Below are 20288 nucleotides of genomic sequence, written 5' to 3'. Positions count from 1 at the left end.
GTATTTGGCTGAAATCCTCTTCAAGATAATCCTCAGGATGCACCTCAGAAATCCTTTGTGGTGGTTTTTAAAGCTGCTTTCTGAAAGTTCTTGCAGGTTTCACTGCAGAATTTTAATTAAGCTTTCTTTGAAGGCAACTTATTTTTGAATGCAAACCTTTTATTATTAGAGACCCTGCAGTTCATTATGAAAATGAATCATAAACATTGATACTGGTGAGCTGTACTTTTTGTTTTGACAGCCAGTTGTTGACTATATACAGACACTGTTACAGCTGTTAACTCTGTTACACATACATGAAGTCCCCTCCCAGCAACTCAAAGGAGGCTGGTGTTATGACCCAGGTCATAATTTTGTGTATTGTGTTTACACTTCCTTACCTGGAGGTGGTGCTGTTCATTTTTTTCTCTTCTGTGCTTTGATTATGTTTGCTCCAGGTGGCAGCTGACCATTGGTTAGAGACTGAAGAGTGCCAGCTATCCTAGCTGTCATAGGGCAATAGGCAGAGTACAGCTTCTTACAGCTTCTTCAGAGACACTCACACCTATGGGTAATTTAGACTCACCAGTTAACCTAACCCCACTAACTGCATGTTTTTGAGCTGTGGGAGGAAACTGGAGTACGCAGAGAGAACATGCAAACTTCACACAGGTTTAAGGTGGATTAGAACCCAGAACCTTCCTGCTGTGAAGCAGCAGGAAGCCACCATGCTGCCCAACTTAGAATCTTTCATCTTAAAAACAATGCAAAAAATCAAACCTGTTCTCTCAGCCAATAACTTGTTTTGAATCCAGAGGCAGGCATGGGTCTGGTTGCGCCTCTAAACATTATCACTGCTGGATCATCCTTCCTTCGGGTCAGTCTGGCCGATGGTTTATCTCCATTTTATAGGTTAAATATTTTTCTTTTACTCTCAGCTGGGCTTCACACCAGCACGCACAAGCTGGTATGTATTTTGCACTATATGTGGGGAAACATCATTTCTTTGTGTACACACAAAATCAGTGCAGTTACTTCACTTCTGCAGAAAGGACCAAACTGATTTTGATATAAGTAAATAAATTTTTGCATGTACAATTTTTTTCTGCTGCTGCTTAAAGCTCGGATGGCTGTGAATTTGAACATCGTCTGTTTTGAACACGTGTCAATAACTGTAAAACAGATTTTGTCATCAAATCCAGCAGAAAATGTTGAGACCATCTTCCTGAGCATGCGCAGCATGTGTGCCACCACTCCGTCGTGTTTCTGATTGGAGGAATGAGACTCGTCTCAGTCCTCTTTGTAAGTTATCGTTCTTTCCTCTGAGTGATGTGATGATGCTTCTGTAGTCCGGCCGCAGGTGCTTCGGAATCGTAATCAGGCCGTTAAAGAGACGGCTGTGTACGTCCACTGAGCGCAGCGGTGACGCGGTGTGAGTGTCTCTTTAACGCACTGACGCTGCTTCCTCCAGCATCCTGCCGCAGCCTCACCAGCCTCGCCTCTTCCTCTCGCTCTCTCTCTCTCACACTCACTCCGCAGCGGCTGCTTTTCTATAAACAAGCATCACAGAACCGCACAGGACCGGGACCGGAACGGACCGGTGCACAGGAACACCATGACAGAAACCACCAAAACCCACGTTATCCTACTGTCCTGCGGCAGCTTCAACCCCATCACCAAAGGACACATCCATATGTTCGGTAAGCAACCGCGCTGTGAAGGGGAGTAGACAGGTCTGTGTGTATTGGGGGACAACGATTACAGATCCACCACCACCCCACCACCCCCCAAAAAATGTTAGCGCTAAAGATCCGACGAATGTGACTGAGCCGTAAAAACGGCAGAAATCTGAACGGACTTTGGTCTGTTGTGCCAGGCCGCTGTCCACCGGGGTGGTGCTGAAATGGGCGACGGCTCCAGTAAAATCCAGATAATACACACAAACGCACAACTAGACCAGCATGTAAACCTGGTCCCCGCTGCCGCAACCCATTTTCAGGGCTAAGAAACACGGAAACGGTCCCTTCCAAAGCTCCGCTTGTCTCGCGCAGCGTGTGGCGCAGCCCAGAAATGAAGCCTGTCTCCCGAATCGTCCCGGATACTCCGGGGTCCCCCCAATCCCTCTGAGCGCTCTGATCCAGCTAAACCCGCTGCCAAACCGTGACAAAAACAGACACAGGCCGTCAGTGTACGTGTAGGAGGCCGGGGGGTATTAGTGCCTTGCTCAGCTGCCTTTCTTTGCGTCATTAGCGGAGGTTACAGGCCGGACTGTAATCCGAAAAGGATTTCTCACCGTAGATGCGCCATAACGGAGGTGTTCTTTGGCCTTTCATTCTGGAACAGTAACTTCCGCTGAAAAAGTCTGACAGCTGTAATCACTAATTATTCTACACGGCCGCTGTCACAAATGTAGCTCAGTGAATTATACTGATAAGCATATTTATTTTAACACTGTGGATGCAGACAAACATTTCTGTGAGCTAACAGAACATTTCCGTTTTACGTTCATGAGGATCTGCAGATGAATAATTCACAGATGTGAAGGTTTCTGCTGGAACATCATCACAGAGTTTTTCTGTAATCACTGATGTTTCAGGCTTACATCCTTCAGACGGGACAGGATCCCCTCATTTTTAAACAATCAAAGATGATAATTTACTCATTGTTACCAATGCTGCTGTTAACGGTATATGTGAAGGTCTGAGGCCATCTGAGGATTTCCAAAAATCTCTTTAAAGTCAAAAGATAAGCAAAAATGACCTCTAATTCATTTTTTCATTTATTTGTTTCCATTTAAATATCCGTTTATCTAACAAAAATATTAATTTAATGTTAACGGTATTCATGAATTATAAAATTATATTAAATAAATTCTCCTGTTTGTTAACCCATAAATTTCCACCTTAACTGAAATAAAGGTTCATTAAGAGTCTCCTTAAACCGAGATCATTTTACTGGATTAAAATTGAATGTGGAAAAAAAAAAAAACCATTGAAGATAAAAAGTAAACAGGTGATATGTTAACGATACCACTGTCACTCAAACCAATGCTGATATAAATAAACTCAAAACTGAAAAGTACGGTGGCCCTGAAGTGCAAACCACATCGACAATTCACTAGTCACAACTACAACAACACTTTTGGCTTTTGAACCGGAAGTTAGGGCATTCACACTTTCAATGTTTGGATAGGTGAGAAGACAGTCACAGCGCTTTGTACAGTATTGCCCTAGCTGTGGAAAAGAACTGGTTGAGCTGTCACCAGTAATATTCATGTTTTCAACAAACCTCACTTCCGGTTTCAAAGCCAACAGTGCTGTCGTCCAATCAGCGATTTCTCAAGTTTCCCACTGGAACCTACCTCTTCTGTTTTGTTAATGTCGTTGTGTTTTTGTAATTTGTAATTATGCTTAGTTAATGTTATTGTGCTTTTGTAAGATGTCATAGTGTTGTGTTGTTGTGTTTTTAAATTTGTAGTTGTGACTAGTGATTTGATGATGTGGTTTGCACTTCAGGGCCACCATAAAAACGAGCAGAAAAAATATAAATTAAAAAAAAAAAAAAAAAGCTGGAAGGTTTTTAGGAGGGTGTTAATTTGTGTTCCTGGACCCTGAATTTGTCAACTATCACCCATAATATTTTTACTTCATTTAACCTTTATTTAACCAGGAAGATCCCACCAAGGAGTCCAGCCAATACTGGGACCAATATACAGACTTCCATAAAAACAGACACAAAACAGCCTTTAACATAGAAGTGAATTAGAAAACACATCTGTATCAGCTAAAGATCTGTACCTCAGCTTTTTCACATGCTCTGAAAAACTTTTAATGAGACGGATTCAGAAACGTGACCACGCTATGAAATGGAAAAGCAAATGACACAACACAATAAAAACTACGTTTAAAGTAGCAAAAGAAGTTGAGCTGATGTTCTCTGGCTGTTTCCCGGCTGGTTTCCTGGTTGGTTTCCCGGCTGTTTCCTGACTGGTTTCCTGGCTGGTTTCCCGGCTGTTTCCTGACTGGTTTCCTGGCTGGTTTCCCGATTGGTTTCCTGGCTGTTTCCTGACTGGTTTCCTGGCTGGTTTCCCGGCTGTTTCCTGACTGGTTTCCTGGTTGGTTTCCCGGCTGTTTCCTGACTGGTTTCCTGGCTGGTTTCCCGGCGGTTTCCTGACTGGTTTCCTGGCTGGTTTCCCGGCTGTTTCGCGGCTGGTTTCCTGGCTGGTTTCCCGATTGGTTTCCTGGCTGTTTCCTGACTGGTTTCCTGGCTGGTTTCCCGGCTGTTTCCCAGCAGGTTTCCTGGCTGGTTTCCCGGCTGTTTCGCGGCTGGTTTCCCGGCTGGTTTTCCGATTGGTTTCCTGGCTAGTTTTCCGGCTGATTCCGGATGTTTCCTGGCTGGTTTCCCGGCTATTTCCCAGCTGGTTTCCTGGCTGTTTCCTGACTGGTTTCCTGGCTGTTTCCCGGCTGGTTTCCCGGCTGGTTTCCTGGCTGGTTCAGTGCTTCCTTTGCTTCTGTTTTGGACTCACTTGTTTGGTGTGCTTTTGTCGCTGAACTCTTTTTGAGAAAAATAAAAAGCTGAGACGTTTTTCTGTTTCTTTGCGAATTTATGTTTTAATTTCAAAGGGAAAAAATTATATAATTTATTTTACATTATATGGATTTGGATTATGAAATGAAAATAAAAAACATCCGTTTTTCGTTTTTCAATATCTGTTTTCAAAACGGAGAAACAAATGACCAAAACGTACACGGAACCCTGGGTCCTAAAGCCTTCCCCATAACTACAGAATATATAACAACAAGCAACTAAACACAACCACAGGGATGAAATAATCGCTTGAAGGCAGTTTGTTGGTTACAAGAATTTACAGGTATTTATTTATTTATTGGTATTTGTGAGTACTTACAGGTATTTATGGATATTTACAGGTACACCTGGACAAGTGGCCATTCTGTTGCAGGACATTAGTTATTCTATTTTTGGTTTTTCTTTTCATTTCAGTGTAGTCTCCGGTAGTTTCCAGAGGGAGTTGTGGTTGTTTCAGTTTTCTTTTTATTGGTCAGGTTTAATGTTTTTCTGATAATTTTACAGGTATTTATGAGGAAGAAAATTAGTTCAGGTATTACAGCACAAACACTGAACAAGATCCTGTTCTCTAAACATATGAACCACAGACTGAAGACATAACCTGCATATTTTTTGAGTTATTTTTGTTTTGTCCTGTGTCGCTGTAGTTTGTATTGAAGTTAACCAGAATGTTTGTAGTCACTGTAACTCGGCTGCAGTTTTGGTATTTCGTCCCCTTAGAATTATAAGGTTCTATCTGCATTCTGACCCGTTTTGAGATATTAAATAATAGAACCTTATAATACCAAGTTAAAGCTTGATTTTGCAAATAGAACCTTTTTGTTTTGTGAGTAAAATGGCCAAAGTTGTATATTACTAAAAAAAATCTCTTACATATTGTTAATTAGCAGTCAATGAATAAGAATATGACAATAAGTCAACTTCGTCAAAAATGTCAGATAGAACCTTATAATTCTAAGGGGACGATTTGTTTAATAAGTAAACCAAACTGCTGTGAACTTTAAATGATCAGTAAATTCACAAGAATTGTTGCTGAATAAACATTTTTAAAATATAAAATAAAATTAAATCAAGACATCTGAGTCATGTCAGAAGAATGGGATTTATTTTTAATGTAAAAGCAACTCTTTCAGCATTAACATACAGCAGGTTGTGTTTGACGGTGTGCTGCTATGGTGCTCAACTTCATTTTGTAGCATACAAACTGTGTGCTGCAATATAAGAACAAATGCTTCAATAGGTTCTCACGTTGATTTTCTTTTTATGTTTGTTTCTTTCCTTTCAGAAAAAGCCAGAGAATATCTGCACAAAACAGGGCGTTTCATTGTGATTGGAGGCATCATTTCACCAGTGCACGACTCCTACGGGAAATCTGTGAGTAGCAGTGAAGATGCTTTTCAGTCAGTCCCAAACGCCGTCTAAGTGAGCCTTAAATGTGTTCCTTGGGTCGATGACAGTTCACTTAATTTTTGTAATCTTTCTTTCATGAAGAAGATAGTGGCTCAGTAGTGTAGTGGTTAACATATTTCAATGGCAAGTGAAGGGTTAAGATAAAACTTTAATGATCCCACAACGGGGAAATTTGCGCATTACAGCAGCTCAGTACAGAGAAAAATGAAAAGGATGAGTAAAACCAAATGAACTAAAATAGAATAGAATAGAAAAACTATACACATATACATAAGCACTGTGTACATAAAATATATATCAATGTCAATACACACATATACATATACACACATGTACACACATCAAAACACTATATACAGATATCAAAACATATACATTTGTAGCCGGTAAGGTACACAGCATATATGGTATGTATTATATGATTAAGATTAAGATTAAGATAGTGTTTATTTGTCACATGCACAGTTATACACAGTACAATGCACAGTGAAATGTATTTTGTACCTGCAACCATATATACACACACATATAAATAAGAAGAATAAAAATAAAAATAGGGTATGTAGATTTAATTCCAGCTAGAGGCATAAATCCCATTTGGGATTGCATCAGGAAGGGCATCCAGTGTAAAACTCAAAGTATGCAGAGCTACCTGCTGTGGTGACCCCTTTTGACAAGAAAGCAGCCGAATGTAGCTTTTCTTCATGAAGACGTTAGAGGACAGTTGGACCTGATGGTGGCAGTGTTGTCTTACTGTTTCATACCTAAACCAGACACATTGACCCAGAAATGTGTCTGTTTGTGTGACTGTTGCAGTAACTGGGTGTGATTGTATTTTCCTTTGAGGTTGGAGGGCTTTTATTAGCTCTGCACATGAAGATGGACCTGAGGCTGCTGAGGATGAGGAGTTAGTTTTTGTGACATTTGAAAGAAGAATCTGAAAAAATGGCAAAAATTATTCCAGCCAATATGTCGAGAAGTTCAGAGCAGCTGAGGATAAAGCCCATATAGTTCAGCTGGAGTCAACCCAAAGACACAAGTAGATTTTGCAAAGCCAGAAGAGCTCAGAAACGTCCTGGGAAATGTTTGTAGTGGCTTCACAAGAAATCAGCTGTGTTGAGTTCAAATCAATTAAAGTTCAGATGAAGCAGCAACTTCAGGGATTGACAGGTGGATGGCGACACAGGTGGCTGTAGCTGCTAGCTGCCTGCTAGGCTTCACCTCACCTAACTGGAGTCCCTGAACTGGACCTCTGGACTGTGTTGGTGCTGTTGGAGCCTTTTTAATGCAATTATCTGACCAATAATGTGACTGCTGTGGCTTCATTGGACTAACAGACTGCCCAAGAAGGCGGCACTGCAGTTTGCTGAGTGAAGTTCTTGGATGTCACTGAGCAGCTTGGATGCAGCTTGCTAGCTAGCATTTGCTGATAACTTAGCATTCTACCCTCTTGTCCAAATACGGTCACTTCTGGCACCAAAAAAACAACATGACTGGGGCCAAAGTGCTAATGTGAATCCCACATGGTTATGTCCATAAATATATATATATATATATATATATATATATATATATATATATATATATATATATATATATATATATATATATATATATATGTGTGTGTGTGTGTGTGTGTGTGTCTCGTTACTTCCTTGTATGTAAGAAGTAACTGAAATCTTGAAATCTGGGTAGGACAATATTTCCTGTGAGTGCAGCACACCTGAATAAAACTGCATGTTGGAAATGATGGCAAAGCAAATGCAATGCTCTGAAACATGACACCCAAGAGATGAAGCGTCTGGAATGAAGCCGGGCTGGTCAGAAACAGAATTCACCCAGTTTCTGCTCCTTATAAATGTAATAGCATTTCTGAAATTATAAAAACAGATTTGATGTATTTGCTGTTGTTAATAATCATGACAGTTGCCTTTAAGATGTGACTTCAGCCTCCCGCAGAGTGCAGAATGTGTTTTTTTTTGTTTGATTGGAGTGCAGATAAGATCACGCTGTCTGCAGCTTTCTGCTGCTGCTGTTTTCCACTCTGTTTCCTGCAGGAATTAATGAAGGTCTTGTCCTACTTTTGCTCTGCCTCTACACAAACACACAGCATGAATAATAGATGCTACAGAAATCCAGTTTCAGCCACATCAGGAATCTTTGTTCCTGTTGTTCCAAATATGAATCTTTATTTTTTTTTCCAGCATCTTCACCTGCTGCTGAACGATCTGGCTGATGTTTTATTAGCGATGGAAATTATTCACATCGCTTATTACCTCATTAGCGTGTCAGACCTGATGACTCACAAACCTATCTGTCCCCAGAAAGTAATGCAGCAGGTTTTATATGCAAGTGGAAGCATGACGTGGCCTTCTTCAGACACACGCAAAAGCAGAAAATGTTCCACTTGGTCTGATCATCCTGATAATCTGGCTGCTGATCTTTGATGGTTGGATCACTGCTACAGTGGCTCCTGCTGCTTCTGTGTTTCATTGATTGGCTACCATCCCCTCGCATTTCCTTTCATGCTACCAGAAAGACTTAATCCCTTGTCCCATATTTTGATTAGCACTGAATGTATCCAGTTTACTGACTCTTTGTGAGTCAGTGCAGGTTAATTTGTCACCATATTTCAATTACAAGTCACCACAATGTCACAAGTACTGCAGATTTCAGTGGAAAATCACAGAAAGCACCAGAAAGGGGACCTTAGCTGCATGAAGCTGGAGGAGGGCTGGTTTCAGTTCCTCACAGGGTTGAAGAGACATGCCCAATCAAAACCCAAAGATGATAATCAGACAAAACAGCAGCTGGAAAAAGAATGTTTAATGAAGAAAAAGAGAAAACATGAGAGCAAGAAGACCATCGCATCAGAACAAACTTCCCACCCAGCAACTTACAGGTTTTTTGTGACAGAAGGAGAGCAGCCAGAGTGAAAGAGAAGGTTTACAGGATGTTAGTGAGACCTGCTGTGATGTTTGGAGATGGTGGCTCTGACACAAAGACAGGAGGCAGAGCTGAAGATGCTCAGATCTTCACTGGGAGTGAGCAGGAGTAGAAATGAGTCCATTAATCTTCCTCTCATCAAATACTTTTCATCCTTCCTCGAGAGTTTTGGATTTCACCAGTTCACCAACTTCCTACTCACACCAAAGGTCGCACTCTGGACATAATTTGTTGTTCTGGCCTCTGCAGACCAGTGTTAATTTCGTCCCTTTTATTTTGTGACGAAAACGAGACGATAACTAAATAAAAACTACCTAAAAGGATAAAAGCGATGACGAAATTAAGTGACACTTTCGTCAACAAATGAAAACGAGATGAGGGGGAGATGTCCTCTTTCTTTCAACCACAAACATCTTTTTCTTTCACTTTCTCACCAAATGTCACCATAGTTCAGACTTCTTCAGCCTCTTCTCAGGGAGTTTTTGCTGGGTGGGTTTAGCTTCCTTTCCTTGCTTGTTGCATTTACCCATCAAGATGGGAAATTTGCATTCAGATAAATGTACTGATCCTTCCATGCATGGCCTGTAACCTGCATATTTTGTCTGGTCCCTCAATGTTGGTATGTAGTCACACAAACTCTCTTTGCTCTATGTTTGCTTTGCTTGGATTGCTCAGCGATGTGACGCTGTGGGCTGACGGTGCTGCTCTGTGTGTCTGCAGGGTCTCGTGTCTAGCAGACATCGTCTCACCATGTGTCAGCTGGCCGTGCAGAATTCTGACTGGATCAGGTGAGACCGCCCACCTTTTAAAGGCGTTTACTCTGGAAACAACCACATCTGAGCTATGTCAGAGACAGGACTTCCTGCAGAGAGTTTCACATTAACAAGCCCTAAAACATCCCAGTATGTGGCTCAGTAGCTTTTTTTTTTTTTTTTTTTTTTGGTGGGGGATCAGCAAATCATAAAAATAACTTTGAGTTGTAGATGCCTCACAGGTGGAAACACGAGAGTTTGGACTTATTCAGCTGTTCGTGTACACACAGAGTGAGTTATTATTTAATAGCCCTGATAACAAGTCATCTATATTTATTAATGATTATATACTAGAAACCACTATAACAAATGACCAATAATGAAATGACTGCTGTGGCTTCACTGGACTAACAGAGCATCCAAGGAGGCGGAGCTCCAGTTTGCTGAGTGAGATTCTGGGATTTTATGTGGACGTTACGGAGTACGTATGAAAGTAACATTTATTTATCAAGTTTAAGCAGAAACATTTGCAGCTGGAGACGGTTCAAAGGTCACAGTGCCTCAAACTGAAAGGCTCCGCCCTGCGATCAAAGACCAGAGCAGCAGGGAGTTCAGTAAGAAGCTGGATAAATAGTCTGGAGCCCAGCTGTTTAGTGCATAAAGAGCCTCTAATTCTGTGGCAGGGTCTTAGTGTGAAACATCTGCAGGAAGTTTTAGTGAGAAGCTGAAACCAGCGTTTGTGTTGAATTCATCGTTCTTTGTTTGAAGGGTGGACCCCTGGGAGTGTTACCAGGACACCTGGCAGACCACCTGCAGCGTGCTGGAGCATCACCGTGACCTGATGAAGGTGGGTACGCTCTTCCTGAAGAGGGAACATTTTGACTGTGCGTAGAAAATACAGGACAGGAATAAAGAGGCCTGAGAGGGATCGAAGCCCAAAAGGCTGATTCAGCAGCACCGAGCAGAAGAGACTAAAGTACTCTTGGTTCAGCCTCTAACGGGACAGTAAACTGCTCTAAATGATGGAGGAAGCCCTTCACTGTTTTCACTGTACAGCACAGAAAGCAGCTGCTTACTTAAATATTCATTTTAAGGACTGAATTATGGAACTGCTCAGGTCAGTGTAACAGAAGCGTTTTAGCATGAAAACCAGCATCTTTAATTGAACTAAGTCTCCAGTAACATTTGTAACAAAGTGACTGATTATCAACTTCGGCCTTCAGCCAGGCCCAGACTCCTCTGACACGCCTCCTGTTACCTACAGTTGTGCTCAAAAGTTTACATCTGGGGCGCCTGGGTGGCTTAGTGGTGAAGCCGGTGACCACATACATATGCCGCGTTGCGGTGTGGGCGGCGCGGGTTCGCGTCCCGGCCTGTCGCCAATTTGCCCGCGTGTCTTCCCCTGTATCTTTCCCCCATTTCCTGTCTCTCTCCACTGCCAACAAAAGCCGCTGTGGCCAAAAACGCAAAAGAAAAAAAAAAAAAAAAGTTTATATCTGGCAGAATTTGTAATTTTTTGGGTGGGGGGCATTTAACACCAACTTTTCTTTCACTCATGCTTAGTGGTTAATTATTATTAAATAACTGTGTTTGCCTTTTTTTAAAATCAACAGCAGAAACTACCCTGATGTAAAGTTTACCTTCTTAATCCTGCGTATGGCCTCCTGTGACAGCAGCGACAGCCTCAAGTGTTTTGTGGTTGTGGTGGACGAGAAGCTTCATTTGCTCAGATGGTAAAGCTGCCACACCACTGCTTTCAGAGTCCGGTGCATCAGCTGGAGTTATTTGTGGTTTTTTCATTGCATCCTGAACAATTTTTGTTGGTCTACCTGAGTGTGACTCATTTTCCACTTTTTAATTAGAGTTTGAACACTGCTGATTGGCAGTCTCAGTTCCTTGGATATCTTTTCCTGTTTTATAAAGATAACATATTTTCTCCTGCAGATTCTTTGATAATTCAGAGTGCAACATCAGTGCAGCACTGGATGAAACATGCAGGGTCTACCAGGAGCCCAGGAACTCACTGACTTTTAATACACACACACTGATTACAAGCAAACAGATCACAGTTGAGGATGCTTACCTTTAGCAGCCATTTACACCTGTTTGTGAGCACAACTGTATGTACGTACTATATGTACTGTCATGGTTCATAAGTCATGACAAAGACAGAGCTTTAACCAAAATCGATCAATTTATTAACCAAATTGTTGTCGAGTGTGTCAGCAACTGGAGGAGTGTTTCAGCGTTAGGTGTGTGAGTAACTGTGAAACCTAAAATAACCAGGCTGAAGGTGAATGGATCTGAAACAGGCAGCTCTTAAATGCTCCAGGGAGACTGGACTGGTGCTTCTAGTTGCACTTATCAGAAACCTGCCAGACAACACAGAGAGACAAACGGGGGAAAGCAGACAGCAGATCCTGGCATTATGTTTGGATGGTGACTGTAGTCCAGTGAACACGCTGCACCGTATGGGCCATATTTGGTTCGCTGAACAAAGCGGCAGTGCAGAAGTCTCTGTTCCCCACTAACCTCTGAGCTAAGGAGCTTAACCACAGCTAGGAAAAATTTAAAATTTCTTTCAAACCGCCTGAAACTGTCAGGAAAGGTTTTGCTAAATTCTGCTGAGTAATCGAGAAAAAGCACTTTTAATGACTCAGAGATGAAAGTGCAGTTTGAATGTTTGTGTCCCTCAGAGAGTCACCGGCTGCATTCTGTCCAATGTCAACACGCCATCAACCACTCCTGTGATTGGTCAGCCACAGAACCAGACCACGTCCATCTACCAGAACCACAACAACATGAATCACAAGCCCACGGCCAGTGAGTCAGACTTCAGTCCAGCTTAAATTCTTACTGAGACAATGATGGTAATTTTAGCATGTGCTAATCAACTGATGCTGAGGGTCTGAACTTCCTCCTCTCTGCTCAGTCAAAGTGTGGGGGAAGATCAGCGAGAGTTTGGGCAAAATCTGCTGCGTACGTCCACATATGGAGCGCTTCACCTTCGTCGGTAAGAACACGTCACAGTTACAAAAACACACACACACACTAACCTGCTGACCTGACATGATGTATAAGATTGCAGATCTGAAAAATGTTTATATCATAAACTATAAAATTTTCTAAAAATCGAGGGCAGAATTTTATGAATTTAGTTAATATATAACCACATATGTGACCACTACATTCTTTTTCTCCATTTGGTTTGATTGTGTTGTAAACAGCAACATTTAAATATAAGTGTACAGTATGTTATTAGAACATGAGTGTTTGGTTCTATGTGAGGTTCTGACACTGTAAAAGTACAGACCTCAGTGATGTGGATCTGGATGTCTGCTCTTCACTCCCTGTGCACCTCTGGACTGCTTCCACGCCGGATGTCCTCCAGCCTTCACATTAATTTATTCCTAAAACATCTGTTTATCCAGGAAGTGAAACTGTGTAGATTTAGGATGTACTCACTCTAGGCAGGGTTGCCTCTCTGTCTCTCATACTTTCATTACTTAACAAAGCGATTTTCACAGAGGTAGCTGTCACCGAGGAAGCCTTGGACTTTGTGCTGCAGTGCAAGTAGAGAACCCACACACAGACAGACCCTCCCTACAGTGTTAACCACTGAACCACTGTGCTTCACAACTTCATTCTGGGGGAGAGGACAAAGTATCAGGGAGCCGGTTTGATAAGGAGGGCAGGTGGTCAGTGGTGCTGCTGTGACCAAAGACCTGTTTTTTCAGTGCTGTGTACCAGTGCATGATGCTACAGTGACACGCTTCATCGCTCATTTCCACCAAATGTTGTGCTTCAGACTCATTTTTGATGATCCCCATATTTGCCTTCCTAACATAAACCTCCCCATTTATTTGGGCTTGACACTAGAAGTAAGAGTACACTGATATGTGCAGAGTGGATTATCTGGACAAAGGATGATGAAGATGGAGCTCCCAGGCAGGAGAGGAGAGGAAGACCCCAGAGAAGATTGATGGAAGTAGATAAGGGGACATGGAGAGGGATGGTGTGACAGAGGAGTGTGTTAGGGAATAGGGTGAGGTGGTTGCGCTCCCTAAAGGGAGCAGCTGGAAGAAGAAGAAGAAGAAGAAGAGGTTCTCCCTTAGACACCTTCAGGACATGACAGCAAAACTTCACATTAACAGAATTCATGGTATATTTTGGGAAAAAAGCAACACCCATGTTCCTGGTTACACTCCTGTCCTGATGCACCTCCTTGAGGTTTGGACAGTATGGACTCCTACACTAAAAACTGCTGTTTGGCTTCTGAGTCCTCTCTGGAGACCCAGACCTTCTGATCAGTGATGTGAAGTTTGGAGCAGTTTGAAACAGAAGTTGATGCTTGGTTGGTCAGAAGCAGCAGGTGTGGAAGTCCAGGGGTGCACGAGGAGAGTACCTTGAAGTTTTGATTGGCTGTTTTGATTTCTCTTCACCCCTCAGTGCCTTTCAATGCAAACAAACTGTGTCAGTAAGAAGGGCTGGAACACTGTTTGACCTCCGTATTCTTAAATCCCTGAATTTGATCTGTTCATGAACCTGCTGAAAAACTACCACTCATATCATGAGCAGCAGGTGCCAAAGGCTGTGTGTTGTTTCGGTATACGTGCCTCACTTCTGTGTAATTACATGTTTTTGTCTCACTGTGTCAGATGAAAATGCCAACCTGGGGACTGCGATGAGATACGAGGAGATCGGTGAGTGGTCTCTTCAGTGTGTGCGCCTGAGCGGACTCGTGTGTCGTGTCCTCTGGTTTCCTTCCTGCTGTGTTTGCTTGTTTGGATCCGGTAAACGTGAAGTTTACTGAGGGCGTGTCTCTTTCCTCCTGCCTGTTTGTCGTCTGTAGAGTTACGCATCTTGCTCCTGTGTGGAAGTGATCTCCTGGAGTCCTTCTGCATCCCTGGCCTGTGGAAGGACAGTGATGTAAGCATACCATAGCCCCGCCCCACTCACATGTATCCCAGCTCCTCAGCTCTTTCCCAGAACTGTAGGCTGGATATAAAATATGGACGTAGCTTCTGGGTCTGGAAAGTGAAGCCTGCACATTCTTTCTAATTACCAACAGGGGGTGACACCTCTGAGTCTAACTGCATAGAAGTCTATGAGAAAATGAGTCTGCTGCTCCCTTGACCTCAGTGAGTGTCTCTAGATGGGATTACAGCCTCGGCCGCTGGTTTAAAGTTTGTTTTGGAAATGATGGCTTCATTTAAAGTAAAACAGGAGAGGATTGAGATGTTTCTCTTTAGCTGCTGTTTCAGAAAGCTAAAAAGCTCAACTCGAGGCTTCAAAACAGGACTTCAGGAGCTACGTCCATTTTTAATATACAGTTTATTCCCAGGACTCAGTTGTAATGTTTAGACGGTCATTTTTATGTTGTTGATAAAGGAAAATTTTCCAGCATTATAATCACCAAACCAGCGCCTGTGTCAGCATGAAGTGTTCAATCAGAAAATGAGATTTCATGGTTTTAGAGGCCTGCAGTTCACCAGTTCACAGCAGCAGATATAAAGTTACTGAACTGCATCCAAAAGAAATGCAGATTTTTCATTTCCTGTTTGTTTCGAGACACAAGAACACTTTATGACATGTTTCTGTGGAGAATAAAAGCCTCCACCTCACATGAAAAACAGAACCACACTTGTGTGAAACTGCAGCGTGCACTCTGCACACAGGACACACGTGGAGCTGGAAACACCCCAGATGCTGAAATAAATCTTATTTCTCCCATTTTTATTTTGTGTACACAACAACTGCCTCTGAATAGCTTCAGTTTTCCTCTGGTGGCAGCATTTCAGAGCCGGGACAGACCTGTACTGGACGAAACTCTGAGGTGTGATATTGTGTATTTGTGTGATGATAGGGTCTTTACCAAAAACTCTGTGGGTGAAGTCACTTTCTTTCAAAGACAAACGATCAGTGCTTTCATCCTGTTTTCATCCACTCTGTGCGTCTGTTGTTAATCAGACTTGTGAGGACTGAAAAGTCACAGCAAACTTTCCTGAGTCAACAACGGAGGTGCAGTGAACGGGAAGCGATCGACTGTCTCACCTGTGATTTAAAGAAAGTGTCGGCGATTCACTCACCTGATGTGTGTACGGAGGTGTGTCGGAGCTACGACAGATTTATTTGACTGCAGGCGTGTTTCCATTCACCTGTTTTTACTCGCATTTTCAGTTTGAGATAAAAATGAGATGGAAACGCCAAAAATCAAATAAATCTTCAGTCATGTGACTTGAAAATATCCAGACAAAATCATCAGCTGTGTTTGGAGAAGTGAAGAAACGGTGACCTTCCTCAGATTAATACATGAACTGACAGAAATGTCATATTTTTATATGGTGATTCAGGTTAGCTCTGCAGGACTCCCAGTTTAAAATAATCCTTTGGTATCTCAAACTGGGCCCCTCACTCCATTCTCTGTCTGAAACCAGCTCCCACCCCCTTTGAGCCAACAGTGTGAAAGTGAGTGTTTAGAGCAGCTTGCAGGATTAACTTGTACATACACCGACCTCATTACTGGAAACTGTATTTAAGATGACCATCAGAACCATCAGAACCATCAGAATAGGAGACTTTAACAGAGAAAACCAGAATAGGTTCATTTAACTGGAAATGTTCCCGGATTGAACAGGTGAAGTCATCCTCGTGCCGCTCAGACCGATCTGAGCCCTGAAGCTCGTGTTTCTGTGCTTTCAGATGGAGGTGATTGTGGGGGATTTTGGGATTGTGGTGGTTCCTCGTGACGGCGCTGACACAGAGAGGATCATTAATCACTCTTCTGTTCTGCGCAAGTTCAAGGTCAGAGCACAGCAGGACCGCTCACCTCCGGTCCACATTACAGCTAACCCCAAGGTTAGCCTCCATCCTCAGCTCATCTTTGTTCTCTTCTTGCTTTCAGGACAACATCATTGTGGTGAAGGATGCAATAAGCCACCCGATGTCCATCGTCAGCTCAACCAAGAGCAGGTGGGATTAAAACTCCAGCGTCTTCCTTCCTTCCTGCAGTCTGACAGATGGAAAACTGTCCCAGCAGGAGTTTTCCTGAGCTTTCATTTGCTTTATGAGTTTATTCTTCTAAAACAATGCTCTTAGGATTCAGCATCCAGGAAAGGTTCATTCAAATGTTTTTATTCTCATTGTGTCCTTCTGGATCCAAGCTGAGCAGAACCAGCTTTGGGTTTGATGGAATTTCTTTTGCAGTGAGGCAGTGCTGCTTTGTGCAGGGTGAAGTTCAATTTACTCTGATTTGGCTTCAAACTTTAAACAAAGCTCCATGAATCTGTTTTTTTCTGTACATGCAAACTGAGCTAGTGACGATGATTCTGAATACGTGTGGGCTAAAACACAGAGAGGAGAACAGTAGGTGCACGCAGTGGACAGAGTCACGCTGAGTGAATAAAAAGCAGATAAAAACTGAATCAGTCTTTGCCCTCAGAATGTGGCCCGAGGACAAACGATGACTCATATATCATTAAACATCCTCCATTACATGCAGGAATCGGCCTGGATGCTCCTAAACGATGTTAACAGTTTGACCTGCGCTCCGTTTCTCCTCCCACAGACTGGCGCTGCAGCACGGTGACGGCCACGTCGTGGACTACCTGAGTCAGCCCGTCATCGACTACATCCTGCAGAGTCAGCTGTACATCAATGCCTCAGGATAGAGACGACAACCTAAAAACAGGGAGACTGGAGGAGGGGGCTGGGGGGTCCTACCTACAACCATCATCTATATAAAACACAGCCCTCCCTCCTCCTAAAGCTAAAACTTGTCTGTCTTCTGTGTCAAACATATACTCTTCTTTGAGCTGTTGCTTTCCAACAGGAGCGTTAGTGTCCCTCCTTCTGTCTGTGTCATGTGACTTTACATCAGGGGAGGGGGAGGGGGGTAGGTCTTGTATGGGGGTAATTCCTCAGGGCTGTAGCAGTGACGGCGGTGTTTTCTCTTTCTAATTCTTCATTAAGGTCTGCAAATGCATGACACATCCGGGCATGCTCAGTGTGCGCAGCATCGGGCCAGTGTTACTGGGCTTCATGCAAGAACCAGTCACTGAGTTTCTGATGCACAGGTAACCAGGCCCAATCTGAAATCAGGTGCGCTTGAATAGACAGACACCAGCAGCAGGATAATCCCCATGACTTAATTTGGTTCATTAACAGGGAATTTAAGCCCTACTTCAGCACAATAAACACTGTCATGAATAAAAGTTAGAACCACTAAAGAGGACCAGCTGATGTTCCAGCTGTTTGGAAGTTATTTCCGGCAGGTTCTCCAGACATGCCAGAAATAACTTCAGGAAACAAAAAGCATGCAGAGCACCGAGTGTTTGCACTTTTTAACAGTATCTCCTCTGTTAGCACAATGTAGCTGCAGTAGGTAACGTTGAGCCCTGTTTCCAGTAAGCTGGTGTTGCTTTGTTGTGAAAGGCCATCCAAAAATCTGCTGGTGTCTCAGCTACACTCACATGCTGTCATCAAGGATAAAAGCTGCTGTTTGCCATAAGGAGGCAGCCTCCAGGGTGGGAGCCGTGCAGTGTGAAAGAATCCGCTTTGGAGCTTCATTCTTCCTTCAACACTGAATTCTACCTGCATGGGTTTGGAAAGAGCTTGCGGATTGGTTGAGAGCTTAAAGTTGAAGAAACAAGGTCCCGGCCGAGCATCCGAATGTGGCGACTCGTCTGGGCTTTGAAGCAGCTCCAGCGTGAACCAGCAGGTGGCGTTACGCCTCCTTATATCCATCTTTATATACAGTTTGTGGTGTTCTTGCATGAGGCCCATTGTTTTCTGCAGCTCTTCTGCCTCCTGTAATGAAATCTAAAAAATGCAACACTGCTGCGCTGCTGTCACAGAATCCCACTCTGAAATCTTCCACACGGAGACGCGCCAGGAACCAGTTTAACCAGAGCTTCAACTGCTGGTAACCAGTGGGCTGCAGTGAAGCTTAGACCACGTTAAACATAAAGGAGGGTTTCAAGTGTTCAGGTCATGATGATGATGATGATGATGATGATGTCCTCAGCAGCAGTTTCTCTGTCCTCCTCGTTTGCTCCTGTTCTTAGACTGCATGCTTAGACAGTTTGGTTCTGGCATGAATGTTTATCACTTGGTAGGTTCTTATCTGTCGTGAACGTGTTTGCAAAAATGAACTCAAAAGATAAAATATGAGAATATAAATAAAACATGGCTGCAGCGCGAGGATCATCGTCTCCACATCTGTCTGTTCACTCTGTACAGAAGTCACCAAGTGTGTGTGTGTGTGTGTGTGTGTATGAAGTTATGGGTTGTTCCTCTCCGAGGGGGGGGTGATACTGGATCTTTTGTGTCTTTGTGTCCACATTGTGGGTCTGCTCGTGAATTGATTTGAAGCTGTGGTTTTTTCACTCCTCCTGCTGCCAAAATAAAGCACTTCTTTGACTAAATCATCTTAAATCAAAGTTACTCAAGTTTTCTCTCGACTCGCTGACCGCTCAGTTTTAGCTCAAAGATCAGGGTCAAAATAAGTAAATCTGTGGATCATTTGCTGAAAATCCAAAGTTGAAAATGTCGCCGGGTTTATCTGTAGACTACACACATCACTGACACAAAGCAGAGGTGAGATCCTGAGAGCACCAAAGGGCAGCTCTGACGGAGGCAGCACCCAACCGACTTAGATGCAAACCCAGAGCTCCCTCCCCATGAAGCTGGACCCCATGCTCTCACCAGGGTTATTACAGTTAATGAAAACACAAATTAATGACAAATTAATGAAAACTGAAAACACATATTAAAACAACGTTAACTGAAATAAATAAAAACTGAAATTATAAAGAATCTGACCTTCGTTTTCATGTTTGTCGTATTTAAAAGGCTTGTGGATTGACGTGAAATAATTTTTTCCACTCTACGAGTTTAAGGTGGGAGCGCCATCGGGCAACTGTGCATGCGCGTGCTCACTGCGCTGGTCCGCAAAGTAATGTCAGCGGTCTGCCGAGAAAGCAGCAGAGTCCCATGTGGAGTTTCTTTGACTGCGATAGCACAGATAGAAGCGGTGGATGTGGATGATGAAAACGTGAGGAACACTTCTCAGGAAAAACCACCAGCATCAAAGTCCACCTGAGAAGCACAACGGCTACAGAAACCGCTCTGATCCTACAACCTAACCTGACGTGCACCTCTGGAGAAACGTGACTATTCGTCAGGTCCACGCAGCCACAACGTTGTGATTAACCTGCTCAGTCTTTGTGCGTTTCCGGCTACTTTTCGCCACAGTGTTAGAATTTATCAGTGAGAGAATAACAATCAGGTCACAGAGAAACTCCTTCTTCTTCCAGCTGCTCACTTTAGGGGGCGCCACAGCATTTCATCTGCCTCCTGTTACACCGAACCTCTGCATGTCCTTCACTGCATCCATGAACCTCCTCTGAGGTCTTCCTCTTCTCCTCCTGCATGCAGCTCCAGTATCTCCACCCTCCCTCCTCTGCACATGTCCAAACCCTCTCAGACTCTCAGCTGTCCCTCTGATGGACTCATTTCTACTCCTGGTCTCCTGATCTGAGCATTTCCTGCTCTTCCCCCTGTCAGAGAAGGTCTCACTACCATCCTGCAAACCTTCCCTTTCACTCTGGCTGC

General features: G+C 43.2%; 1 protein-coding gene across 1 annotated transcript; it reads left to right on the top strand.

The window, feature by feature from the left end:
• The first annotated feature begins 1448 nt into the window (after positions 1 to 1448).
• Positions 1449 to 18256, top strand: nmnat2 (nicotinamide nucleotide adenylyltransferase 2). Its single transcript, XM_030752860.1, has 11 exons — positions 1449 to 1679; positions 5852 to 5940; positions 9643 to 9710; positions 10443 to 10521; positions 12371 to 12497; positions 12607 to 12687; positions 14333 to 14377; positions 14527 to 14603; positions 16377 to 16478; positions 16579 to 16646; positions 17242 to 18256. The coding sequence occupies exons 1-11, from the start codon at positions 1595 to 1597 to the stop codon at positions 17342 to 17344; spliced, it is 924 nt and encodes a 307-aa protein (XP_030608720.1). The 5' UTR covers positions 1449 to 1594; the 3' UTR covers positions 17345 to 18256.
• Positions 18257 to 20288: the final 2032 nt, after the last annotated feature.

This window comes from Archocentrus centrarchus, chromosome 17 (assembly GCF_007364275.1).
Source record: "Archocentrus centrarchus isolate MPI-CPG fArcCen1 chromosome 17, fArcCen1, whole genome shotgun sequence".
Taxonomy (NCBI): domain Eukaryota; kingdom Metazoa; phylum Chordata; class Actinopteri; order Cichliformes; family Cichlidae; genus Archocentrus; species Archocentrus centrarchus.
This window is presented reverse-complemented; position numbering and strand designations above follow the sequence as displayed.